Source organism: Seriola aureovittata, chromosome 15 (genome assembly GCF_021018895.1).
Source record: "Seriola aureovittata isolate HTS-2021-v1 ecotype China chromosome 15, ASM2101889v1, whole genome shotgun sequence".
NCBI classification, from domain to species: Eukaryota; Metazoa; Chordata; class Actinopteri; order Carangiformes; family Carangidae; genus Seriola; species Seriola aureovittata.
This window is the reverse complement of record NC_079378.1, coordinates 21,525,370-21,542,295: the sequence shown is the minus strand read 5'-3', so window position 1 is coordinate 21,542,295 and position 16,926 is coordinate 21,525,370. Positions and strand designations below refer to the sequence as shown.

The window sequence follows — 16,926 nt, the reverse complement described above, 5'->3', positions numbered from 1 at the left end:
ACATAATTAATGTTTTATCACTGGTCCTTCTTGGGATCAGATCAGAATGTAACAGTGCGAGTTTCCCCAAGTGACTAACAAAATTCATGTCAACAATATACATTAAATTCTCACAATAACACACATTACCTGCCTCTTTACATATACTTAACAGTAAATTGTGGATTGCACACCCACCATATCTTGCTTTGTTGTGTAATAGTGTTAAGTGAGTTGTAGCAAAACCCTGAACACAGTGATCAAAATATTGAATACGGACCAATTTTATTGAAATTAGACGTATTACTTTTACAAAACCTCACTCACAAATATCAGTCTGCACAAACACTGTTTTAAAATCAGGGTCCTTCCCCCCTGATGAGTGAGGGAAACTCAGTGACTGGGTCGCTGCATGGTGGCGGGGCTCTGGTTGAACATTCAGCATGTATTAATACTATGTACAGCACAAAAAGCAAACAGCCAATGATCTTTAGGGACCAGTTATATTTGCTTCGGCTCTCTTGGGAAGGGACAACTAGAGCAAGCAGGTTAAGGCTGATCACCCTTTATAAAGACTAAAACTACAGGACTCCTTCCTTTATCACAGAGCTTAGCATTGTAGTGGTTGAAGTGAAATAAACAAAACATAGACGCAGCAGTTTGGCAGTGTCATCTCACCTATCACCTACTATATTCAAACACACTGAAAACACTGAGGCAGCTTTTCCTTTTGCTGGTGTCACTTGCAGTTTGCAACATGTATATCTCATCAGTCAGTGGAGTGAGATTTAAATTTGGGATGAGACACCAACCAAACACACACACAAGAGTGACTTTGTTATTTGGTTTCCACTATTAAGGTCACCAATCCTTATTATAGCAGCTCCTGAACTGATTTGCAAATTCCTCTAAACACAAAGCTGTAACAGGACAAGAATATCCTCCCTTTGTAACTGTGCAAGGTCACTCCTGGAACTGGTTGAACACCATCAAATGAGAGATAAACATAGATGTGCAAGAAAGCATTCAACCTGTGAGGAAGGAATGTGACTTGCAACATCAAGAAAACATACTGTAGGTGACAGACTGTGCTTTGCTTCTGAATGCAAACAAGCCCCTTTACAGTAAAAAAAAATCCTTAGTCACAAGTTTGCTTAAACATTTTAAAACTAAGTGATTTCTTGTGCTGTAATTTATTAAAGGAGATTCACTCAAATGGCACATTATACAAAAAACAATGAAAGAAAATTCACAAAATAAAACAAGTCAAGAGCTGAGTATATAATGTGTTTTGAGTGTGAGGCACAGGGCAGTCGATTTTTGTGTCACACTGAAAATGTGTCTGGTGGTTTGCTGCAAGTGAATAACCAAAGGGTCAAAGAGATAAGATAAAAACATGTCAACCCTTTATCCTAAACCGCATATCATCTTCATTAAGGGAACCCTTTTGGAAGAATCACTTTTTCACACTGAGTGAAGCCACTCATCAGTTGCTATCCCATCTCCTTGGAGTGGATCCATCACTGGGTGGGCACAAGTCTCTGGCGGGTTGGGGAAGTGTGAGGGGACAACAGTCTCTCTGAGGAGGTGGACGACGTCAGGGAAGACTGCAGGTGGACTGTCTTGTGGAAAAGCTTGTTGCTGATCAACACAACCAGGGAGAAGAGACGCAGCTGGAAGTGGCTGAAAGAGTGGAAATGTGATCAGTGACTCATAGAAAGAAAACCATTTAAAAAGAAAAAAAACTTTTTATTTTAGACTTACTACAACTTAGTTGGTGTCTTAGCCTCATTAGCACTGATGATGAACAGAGGGAAGAGGATGGAGAACAAGCAGCCACTAAGTAGAAAAGGAAGATGAAGAAATAGATATATTAAAGGCAGTAAAGGATAGTAGGTAGTAGTGAGGTCTGGTTTCCAAACCTTCCTCTCGTTCAAACTTCCTGTGTGTCCACTTACCAGACAATTAAAAAATATCTTTAGGGCAGCAACTACCAATTATTTCAATAGCTGATTAAGTTGCTGATTATTTTCTCATTTAATGCTTTAGTCTGTAAAATGTCAAGAAACAAAATGCCCAAAGTCCAATGTAACGTATTTTAATTGCTGATTTTATCCAACTTTATCAGTGCATCACTCTCTTTGACTACTTGTCCAATCATACTTTCTCACTGAGGGCACGGACACTAAATGTACAAATGTATTTGAAAAAAATTCCTGTACAAAAACCTAATTTTTCCTTTACTGAAGCCTCACAAAACTTTCATAGACACACATCTCAATGAGTTGTACTATAACACAGTTTGCCTAATTGTCATATCACAAACATATTGTGTTGATGGAGTTGAAAATTAGGTAATTTCAAGTAACTTCATAACTGTTCTATGACAATGTGTAAAAAACCTTCTGTAGCAACTGCAAAATGGATAAATACAGATTTACACTTACAAGTAAAAAGTACACAAGTGCTGGAGCTAATTATTATTTTCAAATTCAATGAACCTAACAGTTAATTCCCAGCTGTTTTACCTAATGATGTATGAGGAGGGCAGGGCGGTCAGCAGAGCCATTGGTAAACCAAAGCCGAAGTAATACGGCCAGTTCCTCTCAATATTGGACAGCCGTTGATGCATCTCAATGCCTTAAAAAAACATAAGGAGCCACATTTTTGTTTGAGTTCTCCATTCAATGCAAATTATTTATTTTGGGTCTAAAGTGCAATGCAAGTGTCTCACCATGGTTGAACCAGCGATACTCAAAGCAATAGAGGGAGTAGAGCAGAGACATGTGGAGGAGGCTCACCATCTGTCCAATGGCATCGATGGGGAAGAGACTAACGATCATACCCTAGAGGAGCACGAAAATACACAACATGATTATATTCACAGAGACTGTGCTGAGAGAGCAGGTTGTGCATTTTCATCACATTTGCTTTGGAGAGCAGAAATGATGTCAAAAAGTCTTCAAAACAAGTAATTACTTTGCCATAAAGCTTTTTCATAACGTTAACTTTCTCTGAACTGACTCGAGAGTCCAGGAATGAAACTGTTTGCCTGAGATATTGGGGGTGATGCCGTTGATAGCAGCTGGCCTGAATAGCCATAGTGCAATTAGGCCTCTTTGCACATTCTTCATGAACAGCACAACTTTGTGACTCACTCAGAAAAGTGTAAAAACAATTCGCACACTGAGCAAACATTTGGTGAATCTGGGCCACTTCACTTTAACTGTTCATCTTAAACATCCTGAGCAGCGATTGTGAGGTTGAGTCAGATAAAGAGTTCTGGGTGAATGCAGTACGGTGTGAGTTTGTAATTCTGATAAACAGAGAAACACAGAAAGAGGTGTCTGATCATGGATCCTGTTTGTGTTCAAAATGTACCTGAATGAGGAAGAGTGCCTGGAGCAGGAGGTTAAAGAGCATATCTGCGATGATCTTACTGACGCTGGGGAACGGCTGAGCTTTACAGCCAGACACTTCAAATGCTAGGTCAGCAATATCCTGCAACAGAGAATCACACATTAATATCTATATCTGTGACCTGAAAGACAATGGTCTGTTGCTTAAATAAATAATTTTAATAGTATTTTAATATTTATTTTTGTACTATTATGTCCTGATGCACTGAAATAAAAGTGCAGAGAAAAGTCCAAAGTAGCATCAAGTTAGAAATTCAGGTTGATTCAAACACTGTTGTGAATGCTGAGGTACCTGCAGCTGTTTCATAATAAAAGCCCTGCAATGATGCCTCATTCATACCCAATTTCAATTTAATTCCCAGCAGGGCTTTTACTGTGAAGCAGCTGAAGCCACAGGACTCCACATGACCTGTCTGACTTCAGTTCAACTCACCACATCAATGAAAGTATGTCTCCTGTATATACATTTTTTTGCTTTTTCTGATAAAGGATCAGTCTGAAACATTGTTCCTGTAGAACAGACTTCATTATAAAGGATGGGAGAAGCAGAGCTGGCTTTGTGAATCTCAGCTACACTGCAGCCCATTGTGAAGTCATCTGTGACTGTAACTCAATTATAAACACTAATATTTCACTGACAATAAAATATGATATATTATACAGCTGTAGACAACGTGTAAAAAGCCATTTAAGACCCCTGACAATTTTGATAACTTTGTGGGTATGAAATATCAATCTTTGCAGTTGGATCTACGCATACATTTAAAAATGGCTGCCTGTTGTGTCACCACATCATAACAGCATAGCAAACTGGGCCTAACCTGGAACCATATGGCATTGACTATCTTGCTGAGAACAAACAGAGGGAGAACCCAGAGGGCGCTGAAGACGGAGGTCAGGATGAACTCTAACCAGGACCACACACTGCCATGGAGGGAAGGGTCACCTGGAGCAAAAAAAACATCTTGTTGACTGACTGGTTCCTGCCACAAGACAGACAACCTCCCCCAGAACTACCAGCAGCAATACATACCAATGATTTTTGCTGTGAGAGTCTGCAGCAGTGGGATAAACACCCGGTAGAAGAGAAACAGACTGAGCTGGAGGCGAGATGAGATGCTATAATTACTCTTCAACTCATAATGTGCCGTGTAGTATAATACTCATTTAATAAAAGAACACCGCATCTGAAAGTTACATCAACCTTAAAACTAACACAACCAGGAAATTCTAATTAAATCTAAAAACTCTGTATTTATGTTATCACACTGAAGACATTTTAAGAGTTTTGGGGGCCTGCAGACAGCACCCAGGGGAACAGAGCTCATCAAGGCCACACAACATGGGTGTAGCAGAGTTGGTTATCTGAGATATGATTTCTTCAGTTAACAATTTACAAGAAGGAAAATTTGTAAAGAAGCTAAAAGATATGGGAAGAAAAACTGCCATCCAAACTATGTAGTGTAACAGTTGGTTCAGTATCTTACCCAGAACACTCCTCCATTCCAGGCACAGCACTGAAAAATCCTACTGGCTACTTTGGGTTCACTGAAAAAGAAAATCAATAATCATAATGATCATCACTGTAGAAAAGGAATAGTGTAGTTTCACTTTAATTCTACAGGTCTGTCCAGGCTGAAGGTATTTAGAGGTGTGGATTTGATTACGTGTGATGTCAATTAGCAATTAGGTCTTTTCAGATGAGGGATATACACATACACTGATGATGATGATTTTACACATGTATATATTTATTTTCATCACCATATAATGTAGAAAAATGTCCAACCACGTCTTGTTTACAAGACAAAAGAGACACAACAGAGGCTCATGGTATTTTGTCAACCTAAGTTCAGCACTTCCTTTCAATCTGTGTAAACTCTTCTCTTTTGCAAGGATTGGTGGGATTGGTAGACCCTAACCCAAACAATCTCTTAATGACAGTCAGATATAACCATTTGACTGACTGATAGAGTTTGTTGGAAGTGGTACACAGGAAGTTCTACCTGTGAGACTCATGTCAGGGCAAGAAAGCCCTGTTTTTGTAAGTAATAATTTCTTACAAATCTGCAAAGCTAAGCTTATTGAGTCAGAATATTAAACTGTCAGGTGGAGGAGCTGCATGCCTTTCAGATGAAGCTACTCAATCCCATAAATCGCATGATGTTTGCAAGGAAATAAGAAATGATGCATGAGCATTTTCTTCATTAGCCAGAGTCAGATTATAACAGTAGCATTGGAACCAAAATATACAGTTTTTTCTTCCAGGCTTACTTGTCTGGTTTGCGCTCCTCACTCTGTGCCCTTCTCTGTGCCAGGGCCCCACTGGCCCTTCTCCTCCGCTGCTCTTCCCTTTTCTGCTGGATGCGGGCATCCAGCTTGGAGATTGTCCCAATCCCCAATATGGAGTCCTTGATCCCCTAGACAGCCCAGAGCAAGAGAGAGAAAATACACATGATATTTTTAACTTGTTGAAATGACCTATGTCATGACGCCTTGATGTCTCAGCTAGTGCTCGTTGAACACATGAATTACAAAGCTGTGAACAGTTGAAAGGCCCTTTGAAACTATGCATGAAGGTGCTGTGAGATATTTTCCATAAAAACCATATATCTGAAGTTCTTTTAGGGTCAGGTGCATTTAATGGAGGGTTTAACACAATACCAACCCAGAGGCTATTAAGTAAAATGTTCATATTCCTTCTGTCTAACCTTCTACAATATCATTTTTGCACAGTACTGTACATCATTCAGAGAATGTGATACAGAATTTCTGTGGACACTACAACAAATATATTATAGGCTCCATTAATGACGAATTTACTTCGGGCCTATTGTATAAGAGGGGTTAATAACATGCAGATGGTTGTTATGTTTTGCTTTGGACATACTGTATGCCAACTGTTTTCTTGACTGTCAGTGTGTCATGATAAAAATCCTTAATCTGCGTAGCAGAACAACCATCAAACAAACCTGCTACTCTCTTCCCACTTTATTAGGTACAGCTGTACTAATACAATCCAATAATGCAATGAATTTATTTAACAAAGATCATAAATTTTTAGTTTTTGTTGACACTGTCAGAAATGTGATAACCCTACTTTATTTCTTTATTATTGAGCCTGTAGTGGTGGTGTTGTTGTACTCAACTGCATTATATTGAAAGGTGTTTGTAATATTTTGTGGACCCCATTTACATACTCGAGGGTGACAAAATATAACAACTTGGTGTACTTAATAAAGTGGCCCGTCAGTATCTGTCTTTGCTATTTTAAAATGAAGCTCAATGAATCTATTAGTATGAATGCATGGATCAGTTTCACGGATCACTGTGTTAGTACTGTGTGTATGTGTGTGCGCGTGTCTGCTGACCGTCGCAACATTGCGGAGGAAGGCCCTGACGCTGTCTGTCATCTCTGGACCAGCTGCAGATCCATCAACTGCAGAAGGAGGGGGGGCTTGTGACCTGGTGGTCAGCTCTCATGGCAGGGAGGGGCTCACCCAGTAACCTGCAACCACCCAAATTCACAGAGGAAAAGTTAGAACAAGAGCTAATGGGTTGAACTTCTTCTAGCAATTTACAATAATCTTACAATCAAACAATTTGCTTGCAATATACAGTAGTTTATTTAACATTCCCACCCACATCAGATTTAACCAGAAGAATTAACTGATTGTTTAGAAAATCAGCACTTTAGATAGTGGCTTATTCAGGCCTCTGACTGGCTGCTGGCTGTAGAAATAGTGATCTTGACATTTCTAAATTTGGCTGTTTTTCAAGTACATTCATGAGACTCCAACTTTTTTACTGCTAATATTTTACTTCAAGGAACAATAACAGTTACCAAATGCATGACAGATACCCCTCTGGCATTGAAACAGTTCAATGACAAAGGGCTGTTTGGCACCTCCTTACATATGTGCCATATTTGGGAGCCATATGGTGCTGATTCATGTGTGATATAACTTTCTAAAGATACCTCATCAACCCACCATATCAACCACATTTCATTAGAAAAACTAATGCCAATGTGTGGTTTGTCACTTCTCCCTTAAATATTACTTAATTGTTTTAACAATAAGCCTTTCTTTGTCCTGGACACTGTATGTGGTCCTCTGAAATGTAAATAACAGTGCATTGTGTATCACATGACGGAAAAAGACGACACACTAGTTACCAACTTCACAAACACTGAAAACAGGTCAGTGTATCAGGATCTGATGATATTAGCTAGCTGAAATAAAGGAAGCATAGCTACTGTCTGTTAAATGAATGCTGCTATTGTCCTATCTATTTACAATAGAGCCTTGGATCTGTTTGCATGGTGATGTTTTACAACAGCAGCCCCACCTCTCTTAGTCTGAGGCACTTATACACGTTTTATAATGGTGAAAACGGGTGAAAGTGAAGCGTTGTGTGTCTCTTGGTGATACTGTTTATCTTAACGTTCGCAAGCTGAGTCAGTTAGCTTACATAGGTGACAGCGGACAGTGTAATCTGGCTCTCTCCGACCAGCCGAAAACTCGTAACAATTTCATATGTGAAGACTGTCACTGTGTAGCTAGTCCGGTCAGCAAGACGCCTCCAGTCTCATAATCTTTGATTTTCGTTGGTTTGTTTGGTGCTCTGCTAGCTTTTCTGCCTGGGTTGCTAGCTAACGCTCAACAACTAATTTAACTGTTGTCTTAACGGTCAAGACAATCGCGAAAGCAGAGGGTAAAGTCAGAGACAGAGCTCATAGTCAATCACGGTGTCTTCCTTACCTCATGCGACAGGCTCAGGGTTATATTAACTTCGTCAATTCTTTGTTTTAGCCCCCCTTAATGTCACAACAACAACAACACTAAACAACACTACCAGCAGCCAGGGCCGTGGAATACATATTGCGCAAGCTCCGACCTCTAAGGAACATGGGAAGTGTAGTCCTCCCAGTAGGAGGCTCGTATATCATATTACTGTTTTAAAGAGGGGTATTTGGCATTAAAATTAAGGAAAGTTTTTGTGTATGTATGTATATTGTATTATATAATTACATATTCATTCAGATAAGAACATGTTATTAAGGCTTTGCTAACAGAATAATCTGTAATCTTTTCTAGTCCTGCATCTAAAGATTGTAATCTTTAAAGATAGCCACATTTTTTAAATCATTTTGTCTATGAAATGCCCGGAAAATAGTTGAAAAAAAAGCTAAGGTAAGGTAAGGTCTACTATCTTGTTTTGTTCTTTTGACCCTAATTCAGTTTTCAGTGTTATGACCTAAAACCAAGCCCCACATTTAAGAAACTCGAGGCAGCAAATGTTTGGAATTTTGCTTATAAAATAACTGAAATGATTATCTAATCATCAAAATAAGTGCTGATTAATTTTCTGTTGTCGACTAATTGACTATTCTACTAATTGTCGCAGTTTTAATCTAATTGTTGTTGCATTGTTCGAGTGGTTTTAAGAATTGCATTTGTACAAAATATGAACACAGCTGTTCCTCCACAGAGCTTTTGTGTAATGATATTTTCAGTACGACATTATTTTTCTGTCTTAATCATCTTTTATGCAAAAATTAGGCCTATGTGTTTGGGCCTGAATAAATGCATCCATTTTTGCCAGGTGACTTGGTCATGATGTCGTGGTATCTAATGGGTCTTTACAAATAATCTTTTTTTTTTTTTTTTTAAACTTTCTCTTGCCTCCAACCATTAATGGAGAAAGATTTCTTCAGTAACACTGGAAGTGGGAATCACGTCCCCCAGACCTGGAACCCATTGCCATCAGTAAACGCTCATTATATATATGCCATACCTGTTTCTTGATTTCAGTTAGTCAAACCTTCAAGACATTTTTTTACTGAATCTTTTGATGAGGTACAAACCCGGACCTACTGCCAGATATTCCACCCTGAGCAGCTGATCTCTGGCAAGGAGGATGTACACCCGTGGACACCCTGGGTAAAGAGATCATTGACCTGGTCCTGGACAAGATCCTCATACTCATGGGTAAATTTAGGACAACAGCAATAGATTAATCACACATATCTGTATCTCATATATTTGATCATTGACTTTCCTGGTTTTCCACAGCTTCGGAGGTGGCACCAGCTCTGGTCTGACCTCCCTCCTGTCCCTCTGATGACTATGACAAAAGGCCTACAACGCCACCCTGATCACCACCACCATCCTATAGCACTGTGACTGTACCTTCAAGGTGGATAATGAGGCCATCTACAACATCGATCATATGAGCGAGTGTCAGATTGTGTCCTCCATCAATGGTTGCCTTTGTCTTGATGGAGTCCTCAGTGTTGATCTGACTGAGATCAACTTGGTGACATATTCCTGTATCCACTTCTCTCTGGGCACCAGCCCCTGTTATCTCTGCTGAGAAAACTTACCACCTAAATTTCATGTTTTATGGTAAAGTTACGTAATAATTGTAATTTTGAACATTACTTATTATTCTTTTGAATGGAAGGCAGAGCATAAATTCAGTTTAAGTTGTGGGTATATGTCACTTTCCTTTGCTCTGCTGCTGCTTGTTTGCCAGGTTTTTTTTGTGTGTAATAGTTGTGTAATATTCAGAAAAATGTCACCCACTATTGAAATGTTAAGAAATGTTGATATAATCTGCTGGAAAGTCTCTCCATAACTCGGTTTATGTTTTGGTCTGTAAGACAAAGTTTTTAAGTTTAAAAAGATTAAATGTTTAACTTTGTGTTTTACTATCAAGAATATAATCATACTGGATGTCGGTACATCATCCTCACCTGTACAATTCTGGCAAAACTAAAGAGTAACACAGACACAGGCAAACCCTGCTGATGAGGTGTATTAGGTTTCCGTGGCTCTGCAGGGACACTCCCACAGGGCGGTGCTTCACTCACGCCCGCATCATCCGCTCATTGCGCTCCGGTGCCGCTGTAAACTTAACCCCACCACTGCCCATGTCACACATCATCGATGGTTGTCCTGAGGATAAGAAATGCACACAAAAGGAAATACACACTCATCTGTGTGTGCATTGTTGGGTTCATCATGTACAGATATCTCGGGTAAGTTAAGTTCTCACTGTTGTTGCAGTTAGAGCTAGTTGAGGCAGTTTGAGCCTCATTGTACTTTAACTGTGATTTTATGATCCGTTAAGTTGTAATATTGTCTCTGTAGTGATATGACTGTAGGCTACTATTAGACTGAGGTCCTGTAATAGTAAATGTGATGGAACTACTTGAAGGTACTGCACACAGACACTGCAATAAATCTCTATAGGTTAGGAAGATGACACTATAGGATCTTAAAGAACAATTTTACTCTGAACCTAACTATTGCTCGTATTATTTTTGCTTTGGGAATATTTATAAAGATCGAGTTTAACTACAACATAATGGATATTACAAAAAAAAAGAATTTATCAAAAAGTTAATGTGAAGTGTTTGTCTTCCCTCTAAATTCTAATATGTTCCTTCTGTTTGCAAACACGAGACGTCTGCAAACTTCTATAAAGCATGTCATGTGGTCAATTCACACACAATAGGCGCTACATAATGTGAGCATGACACAAATAAACCACAACTCCTCTTCCAGCGTGCCAGCAGGGGGACGGAGGATGAGCAGGAAGGTGGGCCTGAGCGCCAACTCCTCTCAGTTCACCCTGGAGGGGGAGCCTTTCCACATCCTCGGGGGATCAATCCACTATTTCCGTGTGCCCAGGGCCTACTGGAGGGACCGCCTGATGAAAATGAAGGCCTGTGGCATCAACACCCTCACCACGTAGGAACACTGCTACAGATCTATGTTGTATCACCAGCCTGATCACCTTCTGAACATTAACAAAGTATATCCTTGCAGGTATGTGCCATGGAGTCTGCACCAACCAGAGAGAGGAGTTTTCAACTTCCGCACACAGCTGGATTTAGAGTAAGGAGCAGTTTGAATCTGACTTGAATGCAAAACACTCATGATTAATCACCACACCACGTGCTGTTCCTGTGAGTGCAGTCCGTGCTCTAATTAATGCACCTCAGTAATGACCATAATAAGAATTAAAACACGGTGCAACACCGCTCCAGCTGTACTAACAATATCACCTGCTCTAAGGCGCGTTGGGAATACTCTCCCTTCCCTCTCATCATCTGCCCCAGTGCTCAGGGGACAAGCTAGAGGCTGGAGTCCCGCCTGACAACAGCAGCATCTCCACAACAACAGCAACTTATCAAGCAATTAGACACACAGTGATGATAAGTGAAGAGGGATATGACGCCTCAGCCTGCTGCTGCTGCTGTTGCCAGGCACATGTCACACTCCTCAAACAATGAGATACAAGGTCTAACTCACAGTCCGAACGTGTTTGTGCAGATAGAAACTGCTTATTACTTTTTTCTGTCTTGGTTTCAGAGCCTATATCAATCTTGCTGCTGAATTGGGATTGTGGGTGATTTTACGTCCAGGGCCCTACATTTCCTCTGAGCTGGACCTAGGAGGACTGCCGAGGTAGTGCCAGTGTATATTGAAATCCTGATTTTCAGTACCCCTGTAGTCTACAGTTCTCTCTCTCTCTTTGTCTCTCCCCCCCTGTTTCCTGTCTGTATCTCTACTTCTGCTGTAAATAAAAGCTCTGTTTATGTATGAACACAGGATATAGACTTAAACCCAACGTTTTCTTGGAAGAGCTCGGACCAGTTTATGTCCCCGGAAAAATAGAATTAAGTTTGTAAGTGAATTTAACCCGACAGCACAAAAGCCGCTTGATCTGAAGCACAGTGTTCCACTTTTTTGTCGAGTGCAACCGGGGTTAGAAAGTCACATCTTGCTGAAAGGGAGGACTCTACCAGTATGTGAAGCTTTGTCCAGTATGTTAGTCTTACTATGCCTCCATTGTTCTTGCAGCTCCGTGGCTTTAGTCATAACTAAGCATCTTGTTTTCTGTCTCTATGCAGCTGGCTCCTCCGTGATGGCAGCATGAGACTGAGGACCACTTACCCAGGCTTCACTCAGGCTGTCAACACTTTTTTTGACAAACTTATACCAAAAGTGGTTCCACTGCAGGTCAGAAACAACACACTGGAAACAGGTGTGTTGTAGCTCCAGGTCATTTAACTGGTCATCCTTACAATAATATGTTTGCTTGTGTGTTTTAGTTCAAGAAAGGAGGTCCCATCATTGCAGTGCAGGTTGAAAACAGTTATGGATCCTTTGCAAAGGATGAAAGTTACATGCTTTTTATTAAAGAGGTAATGTGACAGGTTTTCTTATTTAAAATGCCACTTTTGTACAAACTTGCATGTAAAATAGAAATTGACAGAACTGATCAGTCTGATGATGTTCATACCCTAAGACTTGACGTTGTGTTTTATTTTGAAAGGCTTTACAGACCAGAGGGATCTGTGAGCTCTTGTTCACATCAGACAACCACAACACATTGAAATCAGGGGGTGTAGAAGGAGGTATTAGTAACACACACGCACGCACACACGCACGCACGCACGCACACACACACACACACACACACACACACACACACACACACACACACACACACACACACTTACCTTGTGATCTTCTGTCTTGTAGCCATCAGATCAGTGAAGCTGCAGAAGCTAAATCAGAGAGACATCCAGGATCTGAGCTCTCTCCAGGTCTGTACCTGTGCACCGCTGCAGATCGTTTCACTGTCTGTCACGGTGAACGTCAAATAGACAGTTGATGCTGGAGTGAAAAACTAGCAGTGTAAGTTACTGTAATAGTTGGGGTGTTTTTTTGCGATCAAACTGTTATTTCCTGTTTGCCAGCCCAACAGCCCCGCCATGGTGATGGACTATTGGACCGGCTGGTATGATGTGTGGGGTGACCTCCACCATGTGCTTCCTCCAGAGGGTAGAAGAGTTTTAATTCTTTGTTATCTATGGATTTGTAGATTAAATTGACACCTCTCTTTTGGTATTTTCATGTTTTACTTCATTCAATTACAATTATATTCAATTAACCAGGATAATACACCCTGCTATGGAGTCTTGGCTCAAGGGACTTTATTTTTTTTTTATAAAATACAACCTTTAACCCAAGATAAATCAGAATCAGGTATTGGTTTGGATTTGACACATCCATGTTAGCCTTTTCATTAAATATCAGATCTTTGCTGGTCAGTGACCTAAAGTACAGATTTGAGGAGGGCTCACCTGATCCCAGCTAAGAACTTAAAGAATGTTAAATAGTTTGATATATGTAAGTGTTTCTATGGACAATATAAGTCCTTATTGGTTTAGATGCTGTTTCAGAGATTTGCTTGTAAATTTTGACACAAAATATCTGCAGATTCACCTTTGAAAACCTGCATTTCTGCACCTGAACAGAATTACTTAGCCATCAGTTTCTTACACCCATCCCAGTAGCAGTCACTTAAAACCCTTTGTTTATTTACCTGTGACATCTTTTCATTAAGTATTTCCTTTTACCCACTAGCAGTATTTGATCTCAAGTCACTCTCAGCTGCTGTAAACAAATGCTTTTTAACTCATTCGTTTGTATAATATATTTCCCTACCACTTTGCTTTTTGCATGAGGAAACACCAGCTACATCCCAACAATGTAAATGCAAATGCAAATATTAAAGTCAGAGCCAAAAAGGCTTTTGAATGAATCAGTGTATGTCCTGAGAAGGAGGTTAGCAGAGGATCAAAAAGGTTTCAGTAACATGGTGCAGAGCTGTTATTCTCATTTCCCTGTTGCAGGGACCTCTGTGTTTTTAAGGAGTCAGTTTGTTTACAGTGAACATGTTGACCTTCTTGTCAGATATGGTGTCCACCGTGAGGGAAATCCTAAGGCGAGGCATGTCTGTCAACCTCTACATGTTCCACGGAGGCTCCAGTTTTGGCTTCATGAGCGGAGCACTCGCTGATCCTTCCTACAAAGCACTGGTCCCCAGCTATGGTTGGTTCCTCTGTGTCATGTGCTCAGTCATAAACAAACCAGCTGTGTTTTTAATGCAAATTTTTAAAAGATTTTTATTACAACAATGAAGCACTGGCATGTCACAGCTAAGGTATACTGTGTGTCCCTTCATGTCTACAGAAGAGCGTTGCCCTTGACATCCAGCAGGTGGCAGTGCATGATAGTTAATTTGTGACACTATCATGTTTTGCAGATTATGATGCTCCCTTGTCTGAAGCTGGGGAGTACACTCCAAAGTACCATCTCCTTAGAGATCTACTTTCTCGCTACAACAGTAAGTTAAACACTTCATATAGATGAGACCAGGCTGATGCTGTGACTGACCTCTGACACCTCATGTGTGGTCTCTCTGTGCAGGAGGTGAGACTTTCCCTGACATGCCAGCGCTGCATTACAGGGAGGCTTATGAACCAGCCATCATGTACCAGCACCTGTCCTTATGGGATGCTTTGAGCTTCACTGAGGGAGTATGTTTTATGTAAGATTATATGTAACCTATATGTGTAATGGAAAGAATAGTGCTTTTCAGTCAAGTAGTCTAATTTGAATATTTAAATTTTCTCTGCAGCCGTTGAGGTCAGCCAAACCAGTGAACATGGAGAATCTACCTGTGAACAATGGGAACGGCCAGTCCTACGGATACACGTTGTATGAGACTACTATCACCAGTGGGGGATTACTGAGGTCTGGAGACAATGTCCGAGACCGAGCCCTAGTGAGTCCTCACTGTACATGCAGGCATGACTTCCTTGATCTATGTGTAGGTGATGAAAACAAATTTAAAGGAAAGGTTTCATGTTTTGGGAAATATGCTTTCTTTCAAAGAGTTACAGTAGATGTGAAACAGTTTGATGAAGTCTGCGGCGATAGTTGGCAAACCTAAAGCCACCTTTGAGATACTTCACTCAAGGGAAGCAGAGTTTATGTGTTCTTTACAATTTATTTTATAGCAATATCTTTCTTCTTAGGTGTTTGTAGACAGAAGCTACATTGGCCTTTTCAAGCGCCGGAGCGTGGAGCTGGCAGTTCCTGATGGTAAGGTATGACATCCAGCTGGACAACGAAGGCAAATGTCCAATAAACATCGTTCACAGTGCTTTATCGGATGTGATGGATGCTGAGGTGTTGGCTGTTAAAACTTGCAAAAGACATAAAGGCAATTAATCCCTACAGGGACGGCGTACCTTGAGTTTACTGGTGGAAAATTGTGGACGAGTTCACCAGGGAAGGAACCTTGACAAACAACATAAAGGTGATTGACAGACAATATGCAGTTCGTTGCGATTGCATGCTATTAAATCACTCAAGCACTCAGTGGGTAGTGTACAAGCCAATTTTGATTTGTGTACTTACAGGCCTTGTGGGAGACATTTTATTAAACAACATCCCCCTGCGGGATTTTAAAATATACAGCCTGGATATGAAGCCCAGCTTTATTGATAGGTTTGTAAGCTTTATTGGATTTAACACACTGCATATCACTTTCATTTTGCTGTAATAGTGTGTTTAAAGTGGATACCTCTTTTCAGTCTTTATCAGGCACCATGGAAAACTCTTTCTGAAACTCCCAGCTTCCCTGGATTTTTCATGGGGAGGTTGTTTGCATATGGGTATCCGAGTGACACATTTGTGAAGCTGCCAGTAAGTGAAACAAAACATATCTCTCTCTTACATTATGAATGTTTTTGAACGTGGTTTTATGAGAAATACTTCAGCATGTAAGTTATCTTTGGGTCCACAGGGCTGGGAGAAAGGTGCCGTGTTTATCAATGGGCTGAATCTGGGCCGCTACTGGTCCATTGGCCCCCAGCAGACTCTCTACCTCCCCAGTCCCTTTCTCAACAGTGGAATCAACCAGGTACAGCTGTGCACAAACCAGCATTTGTAAGAGGAATAGTTTGACATTTTAGGAAATTACATTTGCTTGCTGATGTATGCACGCTAAGCTAGCAAGCATCAGCTTAGCCTTGCATAAAGACTTAAAACATGGGTAGCAGCTAGCCTGGCTCTGTCTCGTAGCAAAACCAGCTCCTCTAAAGTTTACTAATTAACGCCAATAGTTTGGCACATAATGCACGGTAAAACTGCTGCTGTTACCTTTAAATATAACCAGGATAGCTGTTTCCCTGGACCTTTATGCTAAGCTAAACTAGCCGGCTGCTGGCTCTTGCTCAATTTTTAGCTCACAGACATGAGAGTGATGTTGAGTTTGCATTACCTCAATGTTGAACTATTCTAAGTGTTTTTTGTCTTGCATCATATTGGACTTATTGGATTAATTTGACATTTACAGAGTTCGAACACAGCAAGTCTCTACAGACTCACTGTCTCTCACTTTTTCCTGTTTAAATAAATAAGGTCATTGTGTTTGAGGAGCAAGAGGGAGACTACAAGGTCCACTTTGAGGACACCCCTGATCTTGGCATGGCAGCAGACATCCAGTGACTGTCATCACCTCCTGTATGAACTCCTTGTTTTTGTGTAAAAATGTGTATTCTTCTACAAAGTGTTTCTGACATCATATCAAACCTTCAAATTCAGAGCTATCAATGTTGTTAAAAATCATCTCTTTCTAATGCAATACCTAAAAA

At 40.4% G+C, this 16,926-nt stretch overlaps 2 protein-coding genes across 4 annotated transcripts; one reads left to right on the top strand and one right to left on the bottom strand.

The window, feature by feature from the left end:
• Positions 1-245: 245 nt before the first annotated feature.
• ei24 (EI24 autophagy associated transmembrane protein) lies at positions 246-8,284 on the bottom strand. Its single transcript, XM_056398247.1, has 11 exons — positions 8,162-8,284; positions 6,770-6,906; positions 5,673-5,818; positions 4,886-4,946; positions 4,432-4,498; positions 4,220-4,344; positions 3,361-3,480; positions 2,714-2,825; positions 2,508-2,619; positions 1,744-1,818; positions 246-1,662 (listed from the first exon to the last, which is right to left on the bottom strand). The coding sequence occupies exons 2-11, from the start codon at positions 6,809-6,811 to the stop codon at positions 1,500-1,502; spliced, it is 1,023 nt and encodes a 340-aa protein (XP_056254222.1). The 5' UTR covers positions 6,812-6,906; positions 8,162-8,284; the 3' UTR covers positions 246-1,499.
• Positions 8,285-10,123: 1,839 nt separating this feature from the next.
• LOC130183024 (beta-galactosidase-1-like protein 2) lies at positions 10,124-16,837 on the top strand. Of its 3 annotated transcripts, XM_056398330.1 has the most exons (19): positions 10,124-10,443; positions 10,973-11,158; positions 11,237-11,305; positions 11,783-11,878; positions 12,325-12,433; positions 12,526-12,618; positions 12,750-12,831; positions 12,959-13,023; positions 13,177-13,261; positions 14,177-14,314; positions 14,529-14,609; positions 14,693-14,802; positions 14,904-15,050; positions 15,304-15,375; positions 15,509-15,587; positions 15,691-15,778; positions 15,865-15,976; positions 16,077-16,193; positions 16,694-16,837. In XM_056398330.1, the coding sequence occupies exons 1-19, from the start codon at positions 10,352-10,354 to the stop codon at positions 16,778-16,780; spliced, it is 1,908 nt and encodes a 635-aa protein (XP_056254305.1). In that variant the 5' UTR covers positions 10,124-10,351; the 3' UTR covers positions 16,781-16,837. The 3 variants fall into 3 exon arrangements, 2 of the variants coding, with proteins under 2 accessions (XP_056254305.1, XP_056254306.1); XR_008829766.1 differs by lacking the exons at positions 16,077-16,193; positions 16,694-16,837 and having other exon boundaries at positions 15,304-15,370; positions 15,865-15,893; XM_056398331.1 differs by lacking the exons at positions 15,865-15,976; positions 16,077-16,193; positions 16,694-16,837 and having other exon boundaries at positions 15,304-15,370; positions 15,509-15,832.
• Positions 16,838-16,926: the final 89 nt, after the last annotated feature.